The 22,446-nt window shown below is 42.6% G+C and overlaps 1 protein-coding gene across 1 annotated transcript in view; it reads left to right on the top strand.

Moving 5' to 3' along the window:
• The window catches only part of LOC122797762 (serine/threonine-protein phosphatase 6 regulatory ankyrin repeat subunit A-like), a 2,341,865-nt gene extending 2,320,994 nt beyond the window's left edge, over positions 1-20,871 (top strand). The window contains exon 28 of the mRNA XM_044066284.1: positions 20,777-20,871. Within this exon, the coding sequence (XP_043922219.1) occupies positions 20,777-20,871 (95 nt within the window). The remainder of the gene's footprint in view (positions 1-20,776) is intronic.
• Positions 20,872-22,446: the final 1,575 nt, after the last annotated feature.

Raw genomic sequence — 22,446 nt, 5'->3', positions numbered from 1 at the left:
GTCGTTATACTAATTGCACGGTCTGCTCGAAATAACCAATTTCCATTACTAACCCTCCGTATGTATGGCCTGTGTCGCCAATATTACAAGGGTTTAACATTGCGTGGCGACTTTCACTGAGCCACAGACATGTCCGTTGCTTTGTTTGGCCCGGTTCGCTGTGCTACACACATTTAACATGGCGTAACAGGTTGAACAGCTCGAACACGAGGACATCGGGTTGTCGTCGCTGTCTATTATTGAATGTCTCTGTGGAGTTTGTTTCACAAAGCGAGACAATGTCGGCATTGTTAGCGGACATCTCGCGCGAATGCGTCCGCACCGCCCGGGTGGCGTATGTCTGCCTTTGGCGGCGAACAGGCATTATGCTGTGCCATTATGTCTGGGGATATATGGTTTCCTTACATAGATGATGTGCCATACTAGCAATGACCCGCGTCTGGGTGTGGGTACTGCTGTATTACCCACGGGAAGAGTGGCCTTACGGTAAGTGGTGACCTAGGCAGAAGTTGCCACCGATACATCACCGCTACCCCCTCCTGGTCTACCTACACCAAATAGAGTCTGGAAAGGTGCCCGGTAGAGCAACACCCTAGGCGGCTACCTGCTTGGCCTATGCCTAAGGCCGGCTATGTGTGTGGTCCCTTGGGCATCGGACTCGAGGCGTGCCGTCTGCGTGGGTATGTCCAGCATTACCCACATCCAGCCCCAAGGCAGTCAACACAGCATCCATGGCTCCACATGGTGTCCCAGCTGTGTACTCCAGGAACTCTAACTCACACTTAGGACAGCTGTTTAATCTTAGCCTCACCTCAGGATCGTACCTGAGTAGTAGCACAGGGCGACTGTAGTCACACTCCACATAGATGGTGCCTCCACTGACCCTGGTTATTACCATACCATTAGTTTGACAAGCCTTATCTGCAAAGCCATGGAGATGGATCATAATGGGACACATAGATAAAGACATAGGGGACCCGCATACTTTGGATACAACCCAGTTTAGCTTGGTCAGAGTCAGATCATGCCCTTTACCGTGTTTCACTTTGTAGAATCAGTCACCAAGGCCATTGCTGAGGGTAAAGCAGTCCATACAGCCTACCTCAACCCGGCAGAGGCCTTGACACAATACCCCCTCGGGTATAATTGATAAACCCCTCATCTTGAATGTAAATCCATACATTGCCATATGGTTTGCAATCGGGCTAAGTCACAGAACACACATGGCCATAGTTGCTGGTGCCATGTCATACTCACAGCCAGTCACAGGTGGTGTCCCATGGGGCTCAGTCCTGGGTCCACTATTTCCAGCATCTCGTTTCCAATGTACGCATACACAGGGGGGTTATGGGTGACAATGTTTGCAGATGACTGCAAACCGGGTGCCAAAGTCAGACACACATCTGACACAGATATCCTTCAGGAGTGCCTCACAGATGTGGATAAGTGGTACCAGAGACATGTCCTACAGCTAAATGCCAGGAAATGCATAGGCATACCCTTGGGAAGAACAAGGTTACCCGAGCTACCATATAGGTGGCAATCCACTGAGCACAGAGGGGGTTACCAGTGATTTGGGGACATGTGTTGTTGTTAACCGTTCGTTAGACACACATGTTGCTAACATAGTTAGGTAGACCTTCCACATTGCCCACATCATCATGAAGGGATTCACATCTAGATCAGGGAGGTCATTGTCCCCTTGTACTCATCGCTCAATAGACCTATGATTGGGTACAATGCCCCATTCAGAATGTATCTGACCCAACACCTGCAGCAGCTGGAAAGGCACCAACAGTTCTTGACAAACAGATGCAGGGTCTCAGGTATATGTGTTATACTGACCGACTGAAAGAATTCCAGCTGTATACAGTTGCATACCACTTGCCCAGAGGTGACCCGTGCCTGGCATACGGCTAAGTCGAACCCAGATCTGATGACTATGCTTCCGTAAATAAGTTAGATCCTCAGAACCACAAGGGCAGCTGGCGTACACCTTGACACTGTCATTAATCGAGCGTGTTGTTGGGACGGATTCATCACCCAGACACTCACTATGCTGTGGAACAACATCCCAGTACATGTGAGGGCAAGCACCTCGCTGGCCTTGTGTTAGTATTTACACATGGATGACTGAATTGATTTATTTAAGTAACCTTCTAAATGAATATTTACATTAGCACATTGTGAATGTTTACATTTCGTTGGTCTATTTTACAGTAGTCATAATCATACGGTTTATGTGTATATATTATGGTTCATTTATATTACTAGGTGTCTGCAGTTCTGTTAATATATTGGCACAATCCGTAGGACATATATATGTATCTTACACAGTCAGACATTTGGAAAACATTTTATGTTGGTTCATGTTTCATATATGTACATATATTTATATTTTCTGATGAAGACTGTACCTTTCGAAGCAATGTCTGATGTCCTCACTGTGTGGGATCTGTAACCCAAGTAAGGTTTGTTAAACTTGTCTGCCTTTAAGGCATGTAATTAGTACCTAGCACATCTAATGTACTGACCAATTAATGCTTGTAAATGTAGTAGGTTGGACTGCATTGTATGTAGTCTGAATAAGTCTGCTTATGAAGCAGGCGAAGTGAGCTCAATAGACTATGGTGACTGCCTTTAATTCTTGCTGTCCTCTGCTTGGTCACTATCGCTCCCTACACTACCTCGTCTTTGCTTTAGTCTTCATCGGCGGTTGTCTGTGTTTGTTGTATGGGAATGTCAACTGTAGTCCGTATGTGAAAGAGATGTGTAATGCCTTACTACGGCAGTGTAATTCCACGGGTTTGCAGTTATGGGTGCCATCTTAGTCATCGCTTGTCCATCCATGTGAATTGCCTACTATACACTGGTATAGGGCTGTACACATTTCACACCTGCATTTTGCATTCCCGGTATGGTGTGCATTAATAGCGGAGAGTGGCGCATGTGCTACGCTACGTCCCTCCAGGCGGGACAAAGGATTGCCTGCGAAACAACACGAGGCCAGATTCTACATACCCAGACTCCCTTGACTGCAACAGTGGACAGTACCCATTACACATCCTTCATGTGTGCTGGACTGTGATGTGGGCGCAGCTGAATGGACCCGATACCCTGGGTATTTCTGTGCATGTGTGCTGCAGTTCATGGACAGCTATCATCAACATTGAACACGCTTGCGTGCATATGTGTACCTGTGTCGTGGTGTCGACAACTAGGTCACATGAGTAATGCAGGAAGCTAGCAGGCATTCTCTGAACAGAATTTTGGGTCCTACAATGGACACCGATGTGCATATGTCAAGTTAGATGTTGCTGGACTGTGTCCACCTGCCCAGTGCTTTTCACTGCTGGTGTATGTTCCCCAATCGCGGATGTCTGTTTGACTACCCATTCCACATGGTGCTACATAACCAGCTGATTTAGTACTGTGAACAAATTACATACATCCAAAGATGCTGGTTAGCAACTGCTTCATATAAACCTCAGACATCCCAATGGGACATATCCGTCACTATATTTCCAATATAACACCACGGAACATGTTGCTTACCTATGCATTCATTTAACCATGTTGTCTTCATAGGTGGGAATGCCATAGTTTACATATCCTACTTGGCGTTGTGTGTGTGCCATTAGTATGTGTTCCACAGGTCGCACATCTGTTCCGCTGTCACGGTGGCGGGTGCTCCTCAGTCTGTTGCTGGCAGATTGAGTGCTGTATGCGCCGGTGTTGGCACGAGGTCCGGCTTTGTATGTGGAATGTCAACTGTAGTCCCTATGTGTATTTCCTGTGTTATGCCTTCCAGCGGCTATGTCATTTACCGGGTTTGCAGTTGTGGGTGCCATCCTGGCCATACGGGTGTCCATCCATGACAATTGCCTACTGGACACTAGTATAGGGCTGTACACATTCCACACCTACATTTAGCATTCTCCGGAGTATGGTTTGCATTATTAGCGGAGAGTAAGGCAGGTGCTACGCACATCCCTCCCGCAGGCGGGAGAAAGGATTGCCTGCGAAACAACACCGAGCACAGCGTCTACATACCCAGAATCCCTTGACTGCAACAATTGACAGTACCCATTACATTTCCGTCATGTGTGCGGGACTGTGATGTGGGCGCAGTTCTATGGACCGGTACCCTGGGTATTTCTGTGCATCTGTGCTGCATTACATGGACAGCTATCAGCAACATTAAACACGCTTGCGGTGCATATGTGTACCTGTGGCGTCAATGATTTCAGATGCGCATTGAAATAAGACATAATTTGATTCTTTCCACAAATTTTTGGGTCCTACAATGGACACCACTGTGCATATGTAAAGTGTAGAGCTTGTCGGACTGTGTCCTTGTGAGCAGTGGGTTTCACTGATGCTGTGTGTTCAGCAATCGTGTATGTGTGCTTGACTACCCATACTGTGTTGTGCTACAGGAACCATGTCTTCCGACACCAGAAACCAATGCTATACATCCAATGTTGCAGGTTAACAACCACTTTCATACCATACCCAGAGGTCACGATTGGGAGGTATTGCCACTTTATTATCGGAACAACACCCCAGACTGTGTACATCATGGGAACTTTAGTCTAGTCTTACCGGCCATTTCCAATTATAATTGGCAGACACATGTCAATACATGTATGATAACACATATTGTCATGCAGAAGTTGATCTATGTTATTTGGACATTGGCTTCTGCTTTTGGCATCCGTTGCTGTGAGTGTTGCCAGTTACCATACATTGCTTGCTCAGAGGCAGACTACACAATACTGCGCGGTACTGTGGTCTCCTTTAAGGACCCTGAGCCAGTGGTGGATAGTGCGGCAGCCACTGCATCAATCACATTGCCATCTACCAGTACCTACAGGACTGCATGAGCCAGTCATTCACTTACCCAACTGTGGTTCACTGTACCAATGCCAAGCATCCAGTGTGGTGTACCCCAGCCATACACAAAATGTACAACACGAGGAGGTGGCTACTACAAGGTGGAGCAGACACCTTGTTGGTCATCATATGTGTAGACTTACACACTGTCATGAAATAGTCCAGGGCACATTCCACAGATATACCTACATGGACCTGGCTAACAATCATACCACCTTCAGTTGCTATGCTGGACACCTGGGAGCTCAGTCCCACATATGCTCTGACTGGGTTCACATAGAGGTGGGGTTTACTCAACATACACACATTGCCAACATACAGGCTGACAAGTCCAGTGAGGACATCTCCACCCTCCCCCACATGAGGTGATGTGTGTACCACAGGTTGTGGTCACCAAATGTTCTGTGACACACAGGTGGGACATGCTCTCTCCAGGGTAGTGGACATAGCATCGATGAGACCAGCTGGTGACCCGCTGTGTACTCCACTATCTCGGTTATGAATTGGACCCACAGTTAGGACAGCTATTTCTTTGTAGCCTCACCTCAGGTAGGGTACCCAGGTTGTGTCACATGGCAGCTGTAGTCCCGTCAGAAGGCCAATACCTCCACTGAGGCAGGTTATTACTGTCCCATTACCCTGAGGAGACCTATCTGCAAAGACATGGGAAGGGATCATACTGTGGCTCGTACATGACTGCATAGGGGACATACTTACTTTGCCTCACACGGTTTGTCTTGTTCAGGGGCGGTTCATGCCTTTAAAGCCTGGTTGACATTTTCACGACAGTCGCCGAGGCCACTGATGGGGTGTTGCAGTCCATACAGCCTACCTCGACCTGGCAAAGCCCTTCATCACATTACCCCTCAGGTATCGTTGATAAACCCATTGGCTGGGATGTGAACCGCACATCACAGAATGTGTTGTAAACTGTCTATGTGACACAACCCACAGGGTCATAGTTGGTGTCAGCATATCAGACCTGCTGCCTGTCAGAAGTGGTGTCCCATGGGGCCCTTCCATGTGTGCACTCCTGTCATACACCTACATCTTCACGGTACAGGCACACACAGGGTGCTATGGGCAACAGTGTTTGTAGATGACTGCAAAACAGGTGCCATAGTGGGACAGACATCTGACACAGATATCCTTGAAGGCGCCTCCCAGGTATGCATATCTGCTGTCAGGGACATGTCCCACAGCTAAATGCAACGTCATGCAACATCATACCTGTGGAAGTACTAGGTCACCCTGTCCAGCATATGGGTGGCTGTCCACTCAGCACAGGGGTGATTACCAGGAATCAGGGGACAGTGTTGGATGGTCACCATTCATTCCACACACGTTGCTATCGTGGTTGTGTGGGTCTTCTACATTGCCCACCTGTTGGTGCAGGGATTCACATCTACATCAGGCTAGGTCATTGTTCCTTGTACCCATTCGTGTTACACCTATGATCTACTACATTGCCCCATTCAGACTGTATCTGACCATACACCTACAGCAGCTGGGAAGCCCACATAGGTTGATCGTTGTACAGATGCAGGATGACACCATTTGTGTAATGCTGCCCCACATGTAGGACCCCTGCCACATCCGTCCCGTCCACATACCTGCTGTTTGTTGTTGACCTGTGCCTGACATACAAGGCCATGTCAACCCATATGTCATGTGTATGCTTCACCTACTGTCTATACATCCCTCAGAATCACTAGGGCAGGTGACATTTACCTTGTCACGGTCATTCATGGGATGTGTTTGGGTGACACATATATCACCCAGACAATCATTATGCTGTGGATCTACATCACAGTACATGTGAGACAGACATCCTTCCTAGCCTTGTTCAGCTATGTTGTCCATTGGATGGAGAATTGCAGGTATAGGCCAGGGATTACATCATTATCACTGCTTGGCGGAGATACAGCAATATCATGGGTATTTCATCTGAAGCACAGAAGGTTGGCAAAGTCATCCTAACTATGGTGTAGTATTATGGCTGGGCCTGGGGCGATGGCCTACCCTGTACCTATGGACGTGTGAACCTATATTCATAGTTTGTCACATGTACAATTGTCTATCCACTATAGTCTTTCGCCACTGTATATTTCTGTGGCACATGATTGTCCTCTGTATTACATGCAGGTATGCTGTGTACATTGCACATCGTCACAGTTGATGACAGTGTATCTGTGTCCCTAACACTGTGATACTGAGGACTACCACACATCCTTCACAGCATTCCATGCATATGTCCATTCTATTCTTCTTTGGCCTATGGGGGTGTTAAGGCAAACATTACTCAAGTCCGTTTGTGCATGCTTCATGTTGGTGTTTGACCAGGCTCCGTTGCAGTCATGTGTTGGACAGTAGTGTGTCTGTGTGTTTGCCATGTGTTTTTATTGCCAGTACATCTGTGGGAGGTGTAGTTGGCACATGTTCCTCTTTGCAGGGACACCCATCCTGGTGTTTGTGTCATGCATCTGCACTTGGCACGTGCCATATGTCCTGTACTATTCCCACAGTCGTGTATGCCTTCATGCACTACTACTGCATGTTACTGGCTGTGTGTATGTGGTACACATGGACATTGTGATGTTTGTCTTGACCTATTCCAATGCTAGAACGTGAACATCTGTCAATTAAAAGTCTTTTAAATCAAACTGTAACACTCATTCGTATTTTCAACATGACACTCATTAACACAGGAAGCTGGGATTAATAACATTTTATTACTGTGCAGCAGGAGGCAAAGGAGTATGCAGTCAAAGTTTAGACATTTGTTCAACTCTATACATGTTACATCTGTATGAGCATTCTGTATACTATCATCTTTTGCACACATTAATGATGTTGTCAGTCACAAGGCATTTACATTGCTAGAGTACAGAACATTGTATTCCTACAGCAACGGTGCTCCAGGTAATACTTATTACATATTTTCCCATGAGGATATCCCAACCTTCGCGAGCCACATATTCAGTTAGACTGTACTTTGGTAAGTTCTGCTCTGACCACCCGGTTCCAACACTGAGACCCTCGGGGCCCCACGCAACTACGCGTGTCTGTGATTCCGGTGCACTCTCATTAGTATGTATATGGCGCTACTGCACCGGTTATTCCATGCACCGCCGGCGCAGGCCTTACGCCGGCCTTGCGCCGAGCTTCATGAATCCCGGGGATTGTTCATATACTCTGCTGTAACCTCTCTGCACCTCTTCATGACCACTAACACTGGTGCTGGCCATGAACCGGTGCTGTTGAACATGCAGGCTTGCTTGGCAGCTTGTATATTCAATGAGTACCAGTGCTGATCTCGCTAACACCAAGTTCACATGTAGACTTATAGCAAAATGAACACACATGTTTTATGAATCCCCATCTTATTCCTTTGTGAGCATTTTATTTTTCACTCTGCAGCCGCCGAGAAATGCTGCAGTGGTCATTCAGTACCTTCAGTCTGAGGAATGCTTGTTAATTCCATACCATTAGACTGATACTAGGTACCGTTAACAGAGATTAGTTTTGCAAAGATGCACACAACTTTTGTACAGCTAGAAGTATAGAATCATGCCACGGAGGTCTCTATAAATAATTGTTGAATGGTTTCAGGAAACTAATAATTCAGACTTCTCATTTTTAAAAAAGTAAGTTAATTTAGGACTCAGCTTTCTAAGTGTTACCAACAGTCATACCATTTCCTCCGAAGACAAATGCATGTGTGAAAAGCTGAGTCATTTCTAATGATGGCATTCTGATTTTGGCCTTACATGGCACAAACACCAAGACTGTTAGTGAGGTTAACCAAGGATAATCTCCCACACAATTAAATAAGTTTAATTTTTCTATGAAAGCACTTCATATGATGTGGAATAGACCTTTGAGTCTTAATTAGTCTGTTCCTTAATGTATTAAGTACCACATCCCATGAATTATTTTATTTTAACTAGGCTGTTCATTAATACTGTAAGAACCACATGATGTGAATTTGTTCATTCCTTTGTTTATTGATTGGTTGACTGATTGATTGATTGATTTGCTTTTGACATTTGGGGCAATTCCAGCTGATTGATTGATTGCTTGTTTGATTGATTTGCATTTGATATTTGGTACAATTACAACTGAATGACCCATTTTTTTAGTGGAGTCCTGGGAAAATAATCTCTTTGCAGTAGACAGAAGTGCATAGATCTTAAATAAAAATTCTATTCAGTATACAGAAAATACAAATTGTATGTGAATTTTAACATCAAATTAAAATTAAGTAGGAATACAGCTGGAGTAAAAAAGACTGAAGAACAAAGACAGAGGAAGATATCTAAAAACCTAGCAGCTGCAACATCAGAGTCACTCATTGTGGTGTTGTGAGGAGGCTGACAGCAATATCCAAATCATAACAATGGAAGGACAGATAATGGGAGTCTTTATTTGGAAGTAATGATGAAGGGTAGTTAAATAACTCTTGCAGTTATCATCTCATGGCAGAACTACATTTGAGATATAGTATTATATCGGTGGCTGGAGAAAATAATAGAAAAAAGTTTACACACACACACACACACACACACATATATATATATATATATATATATATATATATATATATATACATATATATATATATATATATATATATATATATATATATATATATATATATATTTGTGGGTACATATGTGTGTGCATGTATATATATATATATATATATATATATATATATATATATATATGTGTGTGTGTGTGTGTGTGTGTATATGGGTCTAGTCTACTAAATTTCAAAGCTTCAAAACTATGAATTTTTTATGGATGAATCCATAAGATTGAAGTTTTGAAACTTTGAAATGTAAATAAAAAAATAAATGAAAAGCTGTCTTTTTTTATGTTTTTGCAGGGGGGGAAGCCTCCCTGCACCCCCCCACCTCCTGCTAATTAAATATACAAACTCCGAGATCGCACTACAGCTAGGAAAATGGTAGATGTACCATTATGCGGTGTATGGTGATCTCCATTTAAATGATTCAAAGTTTCAAAATGTTATCCTTATGGTCTCGACTATAAGAAATTTTAAGTTTTGAAACTTTGAAATTTAGAAGTAGCCCTATATATATATATATATATATATATATATATATATATATATATGGGTGTACTGCACAACATCTAAAACCCATAACATCTAATTTCATAACATTGAGACCAGAACATCTAAAACCCAAAACATCTAAAACCTATAACATCTAAAACCCAAAACATCTAAAACCTATAACATCTAAAACCCATAACATCGAATTTCATAACATCTAACATTACAACTTACAGGAAAATAACATCCCCTCCACATATAACGACACCAAACTACGAAACACACTTTTTATTACATTTCTGCACCTCCCATGTGGGGGGTTCCCCACCCCCCCGTAAATTAAATACACCAACTCCAAGATCACACTGCAGTGGGAAATAATTAATTTCCTAACCCCATTGTATCAAGCCCTCTGCAGAAACATAGTAGAAAGTGTGTTTGGTAGTTTGTTGTCGTTATATGTGGAGGGTATATTATTTTCTTGTGATTTGTAGTGTTAGATGTTATGAAATTCGATGTTATGGATCAGCTGATTGATGCTGATGAAAGCTCTCAATAAAATTGCATTGTGTTTATTGGTGCTGTGAGAAGTTGCCTTACTGGTTCGTTAAAAAAGGTTTGGTGCTTGGTTCTTGGTCCCTTTTGTAGAATGTCCACATCATTAGGAGTTTTGATTATAGTTCCTAGTTTGCAGTCATCTGCAAACTTCGTTAGCCAAAGACTTTTTGTGTTAGCCTGCACTTCAGAGAAGTAGATACCAAACAGGAGAGGACCCAGGACTGAACCCTGTGGTACTCCACTTGTCTGAAGTTGGATTTGGAGTCTGCTACTTTCACAGTGTGGGTTCTATCAGCAACCCATCTTGTGACATAGGGATTTATACCTAGTTTAGTGAGTTTATCTATAATTCCAGACTGGGGGGATGATGTCAAAAGCCTTGGCGAAATCTAGATAGGCTGTGTGAACCACCTTACCCTCATCTACGGCTTTGGTGATCGCTTCAAAGAAGTCTATCAGGTTTAGGAGACATGATCTGCCTTTTACAGACCCGAACTGGGTAGGGTCCAGAGTTTGGAGATTACCAATGTCATTGTTTATAAGTTCCATAATGATATGTTCATTAGCCTTGCAGACCAGGCTCGCCAGGCTAATGGGGTGGTAATTCCCGGGGTCCATGGTGGCTCCCCCTTTGTGGAGTGGGATAACTGTCGCTGTGCACCATTCAGTGGGCACAAAGCCTGAGATGAGGCTATGATTAAGCATGGTACTTAGGTGGGGTGCCAGTTCATTCTGTAGTTTGTGTAGAACGCAGCCTGGGATGTTGTCAGGTCCCATGGATGCTGTGTTCTTGGCTTTGGAGAGTGGATGTTTTACCTGTGCAGTTGTGATTACAGGAACTTTGCATTCTTCTGGTGTAGAGATGGGCCCTTTAGGGGATGAGAGGGGGGGGGTAAAGTTAACACTGAACCTATCTGCCAGGATGTTGGCAATATCAGTTGGTTCTGTATATTTAGTGCCATTGTGCTGTAACTCAGAGCAGCTCTGAGTTTTGCCATTGAAATTCTTGACATAGCTATAGAATGCTTTGTGGTTGTCTTTAGAATCAGTGGCAATTTTGTTTTCGTAACTAGCTTTGGAGGATTTTATGAGGGATCTCAGCTTCTTACTGAGACTGACCAGGGAGTTCCTCCAGTCATGGTATTTTACTCTTTTTTGCAACAGTTTCTTAATTCTGTTGTAGAGTTTATTTATGCCAGGGGACCACCAGATTGGCTTCCTTTTTTTGGAGGCTAGCATCTTGTTTCTGTTAGGGATTGCATGATCCATGCACTCATGTAAGTGCTTATAAAGTGCATTTGTGTAGGATTCAGCAGTCATACCTCTATTGTCCGTCAGCATGGGTGTCATGAAGTTTGCCACTTCTGTCTTAAGAAGTGTGAAGTTGGCTTTGGAGAAAGTTTTTTCGGTGGTTTCCCTAACGGGGTGTGGGATGCGGATGTCTAGGGTGATTAGCTTGTGGTTGGATCTGACCAAGGAATTGACATTTGGTGTGGAACACTGGTTGCCCATGTTGGTAATGAACAGGTCTAGGATATTGCTACCCCTGGTGGGGGTGTGGATAAGTTGATCCAAGGCGTTGGAATTTATGAATTCCAGAAAACGTTGAGCACAAGAGTTGGTACATGTGTAGTTCTCCCAGTTAATGGTGGGGTAGTTGAAATCGCCCATTATTAGGGTGTTAGGTTGTACCCTAATATTTTCCAGTGTATCAAGAAATGAGAAGTGGGAATCCTAGGGCATGGTGGGGGATCTGTAGCAAGCTACAATTTGGATTGTGGTATTGCCCAGAGTTAGTTGCACTTGGATAATCTGAGATGCATTATGTTGAGCAGCTAGCCTGGAGGTGTGGATATCCTTAATGAATATGGACATGTCTCCACCTTTAGTGTTTCGGTTCAGGTTAGGTGGCCAAATGTGTTGTATGAATTATAGCCTGGTAATGCAGGGGTGTTCTCTGGAGCCTTGAACCAGGTCTCTGTCACTGCACAGATGTCAATGTTCTCCACTTTAAGGATTGCCTCCAGTGAGTGCATTTTGAGGTTTAGACTTCTAGCACTGTGTAGCAGTACCCTCAGATTTTGCTTGCTTGTATGTTACAGTGGTGAATTTGTCATTTGAACATTGCCTAAAAATCACTATAGTGTTGGCAAGAGCCTTAGCCAGTATGCGAAAACCCAAGGGTGACAGGTGCAGGTCATCCCAGGCAAAGCATCGTGGTTTGTCGATCATGTCATCCCAGGCAGACAGATACTGGATCCCCTCAGATTAACACCAGAAGCTTAGCCAATTGTTGAAATCAGTCATTTTCTCCTTGTACTGTGGTATCATTCTGGGTGATGGCAGGATGCTACTCAGGGCTAGGGTCATACCTGCTTGGGCTACAAGATCGGACAGCTCCTCCATGTCTCTTTTCATGTAGTCCAGGGAGGTATGTCTCAGATCATTCACACCAACATGGACAATGACAGAGTCATATTTGTACTTGTTGTGGAATGCCCTGAGTGCGTGCATTATGTGGTGGATCCTGGCACCTGACAGGCAGCTGACAGTATCTTTCTCCTTGTTTAGTCTGGTGAGTGGAACATTGGTGTGCCTGACTATAGAGTTACCTATGACTAGAGTGTTGGGTACGTTGTTGTGCCTTCTGGGCTGTGGTTGAGTGGCACACTGAGTTTGTGGCTTATGTGTCATTTGGGTTGTGTTGGTGGATGGAGGTTGCTTGCGTTTCTGCTTTGGAGGTCCCTGTTGCTTGGATAGATTTTTATTGAGAGCCTCTGCGAATGTAGGTGTGTTTTTTTTGTTTCTATGTGTGTGTTTTGGTGGTGTAGGTTTTGAGGGACTATGTGATGAGTGTGATGTGGTGCAAGTGTTTACTTTCTCCTCTTTACTAACTAGTCCAGTCTTGGGTGAAGAGAGCTTTGCTTCCAGTTTGGCTAAGTGCATCTCTCTCAGGTTGTAGTATTGGGTGGTAGGAGGAGAGGGTTGTCTGTGTACATGAGGCAATTGCTGCATTGCCCCAAGATGCCCAGATTCATTAGGTAAACAGGAGAAAACATCGGGAGCTGACCCTTAGACATGCCTGGATAAGTGCTTATTTATTAAGTACTAAAAACTGTTTTCCTCTAGACAAGTGAGGAAAGTTGAGTGCTGTAGTAATTTGTAGCTTATTTGTAGCGTATTTTTACGAGTTATTTATAGCACTTTTATTGTCTGCTGCATACTTTTCTAGCTAGTTTCACTGTGTGTGAGGTATTAACTGGATATTGTCTACATTTATTAAGCATCTGTTTGGATTTTTTGTTCTGATTTCCTGCCAAGGAGTGTATTGTATAACTTCTTTGCAGTTAAAAGGTTTCTCTAGAGTCTCCTTGCTCCTTTATCTGTTTAAAATTTTCATTTAAAGGCTCACTGCTGCTTTTCTGCTGTGATAGACATTTCTGCAGTTTTTTTTCTACCTACGTAGTGTGAGTATTTGTAGCATTGTCCATATTCAGGCTTGTGTTTTGGGCCTAGTTGGTTTGGAGGCTGTGTGTCTGAGCACATGTTCAAGGCCATCTTAGTTTAGCCAAAGCCATACTGCATTTCAGTGAGAGGGGATTGTTTACGGTTATTGGCTGATTGGGGTTACCTGGACTACGGCTTGGAGTAATCACCTCATTGGTTCTTTCAAGCTTTTTTTTTTAAAGTTGTTTCAGGTTTCAACTTTCTGTTACCTAAGAAGTTAAGTTGGGAGTATTTCTGCCATTTTACACTGAGTTAATCGGAGGAAGGGCACTGAGCAAACTCAGACTGAGTGTGCTGGCTTTTTTGCTTAGTATTGAACTGATGCATGAATGAATGTAGGACTGTCTGAGCGGACTAAAAGAAAGTAGTCATGGAATGTAGTGTGTAGGGATGTGTAAAGTGAAAGCCATGCATGTGCAACATACCTCCTTGTTTGTTTCAAATTCTTGTCAAAATGATGCAGGCATACCTCTCAAGTGTACCTTGTTATGAGGAACGTACCTCATTTGGGGTCTTAAAAAGTTCATGTTCCTCGAAGTTCCTCAAAGTTCCACATTGAAAGACTGTGTCACACATTCAATGTTAGTAATTTTTTTAAGTGCAATCCATAGTAAATAGAAATGAATCATATTAATTTATTAAAAGATTGTCTTAATAAGCAAAACCAGCATATTTTAACCATCCTATGGCCTTCCTAGTAGAAGTTGTTAGTTAGCCATTAGTATGTGTTCCACATTTTGCCCATTTGTTCCACATTATGAGGGCTGGTGTTCCTCATTTTGGAGATGGAAGGTTGAGAGCTATGGATGCAGGAGTAGGAAGTAGGTATCATTACATATAAAAGACTGACTACTGCTAGTAACTCCAGAAGCCTTTTGCATCATTATAAACATCAGCATTATTTTCCTTTTCACAAGTATTGACAGTCTAGCATGGAATTTGTTTATTTATAGATTCATAGGTTCATAGGTGGCTACTAGGTAATCAGTCCAAGAGCCATTTTAAGTCTAGCCAAGCTCACCCCAAATTTACCAAAATATTACTACGTGTCAATACTCCAAGGAATTTTATAGTTAAGATGTAGGCTTGCATACATCAAGCTTTCAATGACTGCCTCTGTACATTGGACCTATAGGTGGTAAACCAGGTATAAATCAGCAATTTCCTATCTATTGGTCCAAGTTATGTTATGGTTAGGGATGAGCTTTGCTGCACATGGATGGGAAGCCTGTTCCAGAGAATGGCTAATGTCTGCGACACATACCTGTTCATTCAACATGTCTTTTTAGCATCTCCTACTTACATCAACAATGATATTTAGGTACTTAGAATGGCTTTTTCTGAAGCTATTTGTTTTGTGGAGTGCAACAAATCCATCAGGGTGTGCTCAGAGAATGACTTGTTGGCTAGGCATTACTCACTGCGCAGCAGCAATCTGTAGGAGACTAAGTACAGAGATAGGGTTTTGAGACAGTCTGCATGATACTTGTTTGCTCCCTGTATTCTTCTTGTGAATAATCCCTTTGGTTCCTCAAGTTGTTTCAGGTGCCTGGTCAGGTGCATGTAGAAGGGTGTGTTGCACTCAATGATTGGTCTGATGAAAGCCGAGTACGATGGAACAATGACTGGCTTGACCTGGATTACATGCCCTTACTTATAAGTTGTACAGCACATAATGCTTTTCTCACCACAGTAGACACATGGTGGTCAAAGGTCAGGTTAGTGTCAGCATGCATTTCCTGAATCTTGATCACTGAGTGTACTTTTAGGGAAGAGTTACGTTTCCAAAGGGTAGTGTAATACATATTTTCACATTGAGTATTAGACAATAGACCTGGTACCAGTTGTTTGCCTCTATCAGGTCCTTTTGACGAGTATCTATGTCTTTAGAGGATTCAATGACCATGCCTGGTTTGCAGTCATCTTTGATGTTATCTTTGACTTCAGAGAACTAGATGCCAAAAATGAGAAGCTACACATTGATTCCTGTGGGACTCCACTAGTGATGGGTGGTTATACAATACAGCTCCATTTCTGGTATAGAGGATGGAAAAAAAACACACCAGTAGTGGCCTTTGCTACAACAGCAGCATTAGAGGCAGCATGACAGATCCAAAGAGCTTCTGTATGATGCCACTTTAATCTTTACTAGCATAATACTGTCACTGCCACAGAGACACTGATCTGTATACAGAACATGCTGCTAGAGTTTGATTTAACATTGGTTTGCAAGGTACACGTGTCATGGACTTGAGATGCTACTTCTTTTTTTTCATATTGCTGAAATCAGTAGGAAAAACTTCTAGAGCTATCACCCTCAGAACTTTCCAGTTAGATAGCCTCTACTGAGACTTGCAAGATTGTAGTCAGACACTCTAGCAGATGTCACTGACTGGAAAAAATTGTAACTTCTTTGTGTTATTTTGTACTATCTACAATTCCACTGTTTTTTTTTCTGCTTTGGCAGCTGGTCCATCATATGTACTAAATGTCATATAGCAAGAATAGCCAGCTAGGTCCTATAGGGGGCTAAGTTAGGACTATAGCCCAGATGACCTGGTTATGGAGCTGGATAAACTGACCAGGGAGGGATGGGAGTGAGCAGCCAATGACTGCACAGCACCTTGTGTGACAGATTATCATGCATACCACAGAGGAAGCAACACTTGTGAGTTAGATGAAAAGGCTGTGCTCCATGTAGGAAGCTGTGATGTAAAAGAATGTCCCTAACAAGGACAGGGCATCTCTCTAGCTAGGTACTACAGGTATACAGAAATACAAATCAGCAAAGATGCCTAGTGTAGCAGGCAGTCAGGGGTACAAATAGGATCTTTGGAATGATACATCAATATCTAGAATGTAGTTCCCTCCATCTCTAAGTGTAACCTTCTCCATCATAGATGACACCTGATTTTTGAAAACACAGCATTTCAGTACTGAAAAAAATTATGAAATGACAGGCTGGAACAGGAAAACCCCTTTAGCCAGCCTGGTATTCATGATAAAAAATTATTTAACAACATTTATAATGCAAGAAAAGCATATGAAATATGTTAGATCTTTTTAATGTAAATCCTAGTGTGGCTAATTGCAACAATTAAGTTATTATAAAAAGTGAATGCCATGGTATACATGGTATATGCCTGGCTGCCCCCCCCCACACACACACACACACACATACATACACACACACACACACACACACACACACACACAGACCCACATACAGACACCCTGCAGGCTGGCTGACTGGGGGAAGAGAGTAGGTGCCGAAGAAACAAATGTCCTGACTGTCTGCAGAATAATGGCTCATCATTTCCAGCTCTCACCTCTTGTGCCTCTTTTCATCAGATGTCAGAAGATGGGGGGGGGGGTTATAATATAAGTGCTTACTGGTCATGGGGACACTGGAAGCACTAGACTGAGAATACAAGAAAAAAAATCTACTTTTCTCAGACTTTTTTTATGCAAACAGATTCATTTTGCAACTGACTCGTCCACAACATTCTGGCTTTCACAGGATGTCTAAAGTGAGTTCAACTTTATAAAAAGTTGAACTTAAATTCCTGATTTGAATAACCAGTGCAGATAGTGTGAAAGGTATGATGGATCAGCTCCACCATCTAAAAGTCTTTCACAGAATTTCTACATAACACGCCCAGACAATGAGGACTTAGCCGGTCTCATGTCTTGTCATCACGGTGATGTTCAGCTTTGCAAGCATTTTCAAATCTATGAATTTACAGTGCTCTCCAGTGGTAATCTTTGATAGATGCCTACCTAGTTCTACTAAGAACTACTGCACACCAGTATTTCATTATGGAAAATATATTTGCTGATAGTTGTGATAATGGATCATTGGAAGACACAGGAAAGTTCAAATTATGGTCAGTGACAGACATTTAGAGATGAACATTTTTTTCACTGAGATAATCAGGACATCAAATTTTATGTTATAAAGAATTTCATACAAGTCTAAGATAATTGCCCTCAAGAATTAATTTCAACCTACGTAATATTTCTTTCATGGCTTTCAAACCACTAAGGAAAATGAGAGTATGTCAGCTGATAAGATAGGCACTTCCTCTCATGACATTTAGACTTTTACATTTTGTTGTCATTCAGTAATAACACCCATTTGTTAACCAAGTAGAACCACTGGATACACAGTCCCCTTTCGGGGATGACCCAAAAGCAATGTCTAGTTAAATGACTTGCTTAAGGTCAAGCCATAAGCAAATGAGGGCTAAGAGAATCAAACCCTCCTGCACTACAGAAACTACAGCTTGCAACTGTAACCTCTGCTCCAAGTGCCAGGCAAGTTTCAAACAAATCTGCAACGGAGATTTGATGACTGCTGTCAAAGCTGTGTCATTTCATGCCAGGCTTCATCTTTTTTCTAAAATGGACATGGGAAAAGATGGATTCCAGAGAAGATATGCATTTTGTACAACTGGACTCTACTGCAGCAGAGTGGAGTTGGGGTCTGCAATTTAGAGATTACATGAAAATAAAAAAAGATGAAGTATTTATGCATTGGCTTGAAAATGTCACACCATTACCATTAAATTCATAAACATTGCCAGCATCCTTCAGCTTTGTAACTGTGCTTTCACCATCAGCTACTAATTAACTGAGTGAGTTGTGGCTCCCCAACTTGTATCATTATATACATTAACAGGCTGATTATCCAAAAGCTTATTACATGTGGATTTTCTACAAAGAGGGTACACATCTCAGTAATGTGCTTTGCTACTGTGGAAGTTCATTTGTTACTCTAAAAGCCTACTGGGCATTTCCTGGTTTCAGCTGATTCTTAAAGCATTTGTAATAACTCCTTCACAAAAACTGAAACAAAGTAAATGGTAAAAAAATGTCAAAAGTTATAGTGCACCATTATTTTTATTTTTATTTATTTTACATTTGTTGACCGGGATAGTCCGACTGGATATATGTCCATTTTCAGCGGAGGCCCGGGGAGAAAAGCTCCACATACCAAAAAAGAGACAGTACATACATTAGTGAGTGATAAACTCAGACAGACATGTTTAGAAAAATATAGACAAATAATACAGGCAGATATCAATATACACAATGTGCAGACTTACATCTGATTGGCAGAGACAAATCAGAAAATGTGAACATAGAATACAATCAGATTTCATAATTCACAATGCTTAGACATTCAAATGCTATGAGGCATAGATACTTGGCTAAACAGCAGGTTGGGTAGCAAGACATGCATTAGTGAAGTTGTTAGTCAGGTTTAGAACAAGAGCACAGCCAATGAGATGTGAGGTATTTTTTGAGTTCTCTTTTAAATAGGGGTAGTGAGGTTTCCTTGGTAATGGTAGTAAGGAGTAGATTCCAGATTTTACCGGCTGAGTTGTCAAATACAGCATCGCCTGCAGAGTTGTTGGATTTTTGGGTCAGTATCATTAGTTTATCAGCTGAGCATAAAGGCCTGGTGGCACTATGAAGGGTGAGAATATTTTTGAGGGCAGGGGTGTTATCAGGATGATGGAGTATTTTATGGGCTATTTTATGGGCTGTTTTATGGACTGGTTGAACTGTAGAAGGGTAGGATACTGTAGCCATCCCAGTACTTTGAGGTTCTGGCAATGGTGAGTCCTAAAAGCCATGCCTGTAGCGAATCTGGCTATATGATTGTAACATCCTGATAATTTGTTGAGATCAGTTTTGAATAGGGTGGTGAGTACAGGGGAGGCTTACATAAGGGTAGAGAGGAGGTGTGATCTTGCAATAGCTACCCTAGCTAGGTTGGTGAGAAAAGGTTTGGCTCTGTACAGGGAGCCAAGTTTTTTGTTGACAGACTTAATAGTGTGATTGACATGTTTACCAAATTTAAGGTTGTTGTCTATTATTATGCCTAGAAGAAGAATATTCTCACCCCTCATAGTGCCCCCAGGCCTTTATGCTCAGCTATAGGAGTTGGGAGGGTGTCTTAATGGCTAAGGTGTTTGCCTTACAAACACAAGGTGCAGGGTTTGAGTCTCACAAGAGATAATTGGCTAGGCTTAAAATGGCTCGCAAGGGCAGTTAGCTTAGTACTAAACTATGAACTATGAACCTATGAGCTTTGTATGATCATCAGGGGAGATAATGGTGTCATTGCTAGATTTGATGTTGAAGGAAGGAGGAGGAATTCTACTGTTAGGGGAGAAAAGTAGTAGCTTGGTTTTGTTAGGATTTAATGTTGAAGGAAGGAGGAGGAATTCTACTGTTAGGGGAGAAAAGTAGTAGCTTGGTTTTGTTAGGATTTAGAAGCAGACGGTGATTAGCTAGTCATGCTTCTACCGTGCTGAAAGAGGTCTGGGTGAGGGTTAGAAGTTGTGTAGGAGAGGAGGTGGAGCATATTAGAGTTGAGCCATCTGCATATTGGATGCAGGTAGCTCCTGGGATTGTGGTGTGCAGATCATTGATAAAGATAGAGAAAAGAAGGCCCTCTAGTATGGACCCTTGTGGGACACCTAGGGTTAGAGGAAGTTGGGATGACAGCTTGCTCTGCCATAAGACAGCCTGCTGTCTACCGTTTAGGAAAGAGTGAAACCATTGTATTGTGTGTTGGTCTAAACCAATGTTTTGTAGGGTATTGAGCAGCAGTTGATGGTTGACCCTATCGAATTATACATATGTCTCATATATAGATGGACGCATGGTTATATTTATGGTTACAGTTCACTTGGTTGAATGCTCATTTGGTCTACAAAGTGAAGCGTAGTGCAGCTTATATGAATGACAATTTGTGTGAATGGCTAACTGAGCGACTTCTGGATTGGTTGACATCAGTGAATGGCTTTTTGTGAAAAAAAAAAATGGTGGCACCCACAGAGACAGCAGCTTTGTTAGCTCTTCAGGGTCCTGCTTCTTTTGCACAAAAAAATCTGAAAAAATTACTTTCCAGACATTCTGATGTGGACACAATTACTTATACCAGAAGGAAATTACTGAAAATTAAACAGATTGCTAGAACAAGTTTCTGGCTTGAATCTCTATTGTCTGGAGAGTACTCGGGGCCTTCATCACTTGCAGAAATCCTAGATCTCTGCATTTTAAACAGGAATGTCATTAGAGCCCTGAAACTTCACAGGGATGTTTCTGGAATTCCCCAGAGCAGCTACAAAAGAAAACGATGTGAAAGAACTAGAAAGAGAGGCTGCAGAGGTGGAGCTGCTGCTAAACTGAAGAGAACCACTCTCAGGCCTGCATTACCTTCAGTACTGCTTGCAAACGTCTGCTCACTGGATAATAAGATGGACTATCTGAGAATGGAGCTCGCAAAAAATATGGTGAGGGACACTTGTTTGTTCATTTTCTCTGAAACTTGGCTGCATAGTTACATTAATGACAATGCTGTGAACCTAGATGGGCTAACTCTCTTTAGAGCAGACAGATGTAAAGCTAAAGGTGGTGGTGTATGCATCTATGTTAATAACAGATGGTGCAAAGACTGTAAGCTGATTCAATCATATGGCTCCGAAGATGTGGAAATATTAACACTGAGAAGCAGACCTTTCTATGTACCAAGGGAAATCAGTGGGATATATGTCACAGCAGTGTACATCCCACCAAGTGCTAACACCACTGAAGCTCAAAATAAACTCCATAATATTATCTGTGAGCTACAAAGCAGAAACATAGAATTTGCACACATGATAGCGGGTGATTTCAACAGAGCTGAGCTTAAGGAGGTGCTACCCCATTTTTAGCAGTATGTAAATTTCCCCACCAGAGAGGAGACTACCTTAGACAAAGCTTACTGCAATATTAAAGGAGCCTTTAAAGCTTTGAAACAACCCAACATAGGCACCTCTGATCACACTGCCATCCCGCTTCTGCATACCTATAAGATGGCTTTGATCAGAGAAAAAATGGCAATTAAACAGATCAGAGTCTGGCAGGGGGGTTCCATGGATTGCCTTCAGGATTGTTTCAATACAACCTGCTGAGAGGTCTTCAAAGAAGTGGCTATGCACAACCTCCAGTTAGACATAGACATCTGTACTGAATCAGTTCTTGCCTACATAAACAAATGCATGGAGGATGTAACTACCATGAAAGCCATCACTGTAAGAGCTAATCAAAAGCCCTGGCTCACTAGGAATGTCTATGAGCTACTGAAGGAAGCAAACACAGCCTTCAAGGCAAATGACAAAGAAAGGTTAAAGGTGGCCAGGTCAAATCTGAAAAAGGGCATCAAAGTGCTCCGACTCCAAATCCAGTTCCAGACAAGTGGAGTACCACAGGGTTCAGTCCTGGGACTGCTTTTGTTTGGCATCTACTTCTCTGAAGTACAGGCCAACACCAAGTGACTCAAGCTAACAAATTTTGCAGATGACTGCAAACTGGAAGCCATTATTGAATCCCCAAATGATGTGGAT

This window comes from Protopterus annectens, chromosome 3.part1 (assembly GCF_019279795.1).
Source record: "Protopterus annectens isolate FY-2018-M chromosome 3.part1, PAN1.0, whole genome shotgun sequence".
In the NCBI taxonomy this organism is placed as follows: domain Eukaryota; kingdom Metazoa; phylum Chordata; order Ceratodontiformes; family Protopteridae; genus Protopterus; species Protopterus annectens.
This window is presented reverse-complemented; position numbering and strand designations above follow the sequence as displayed.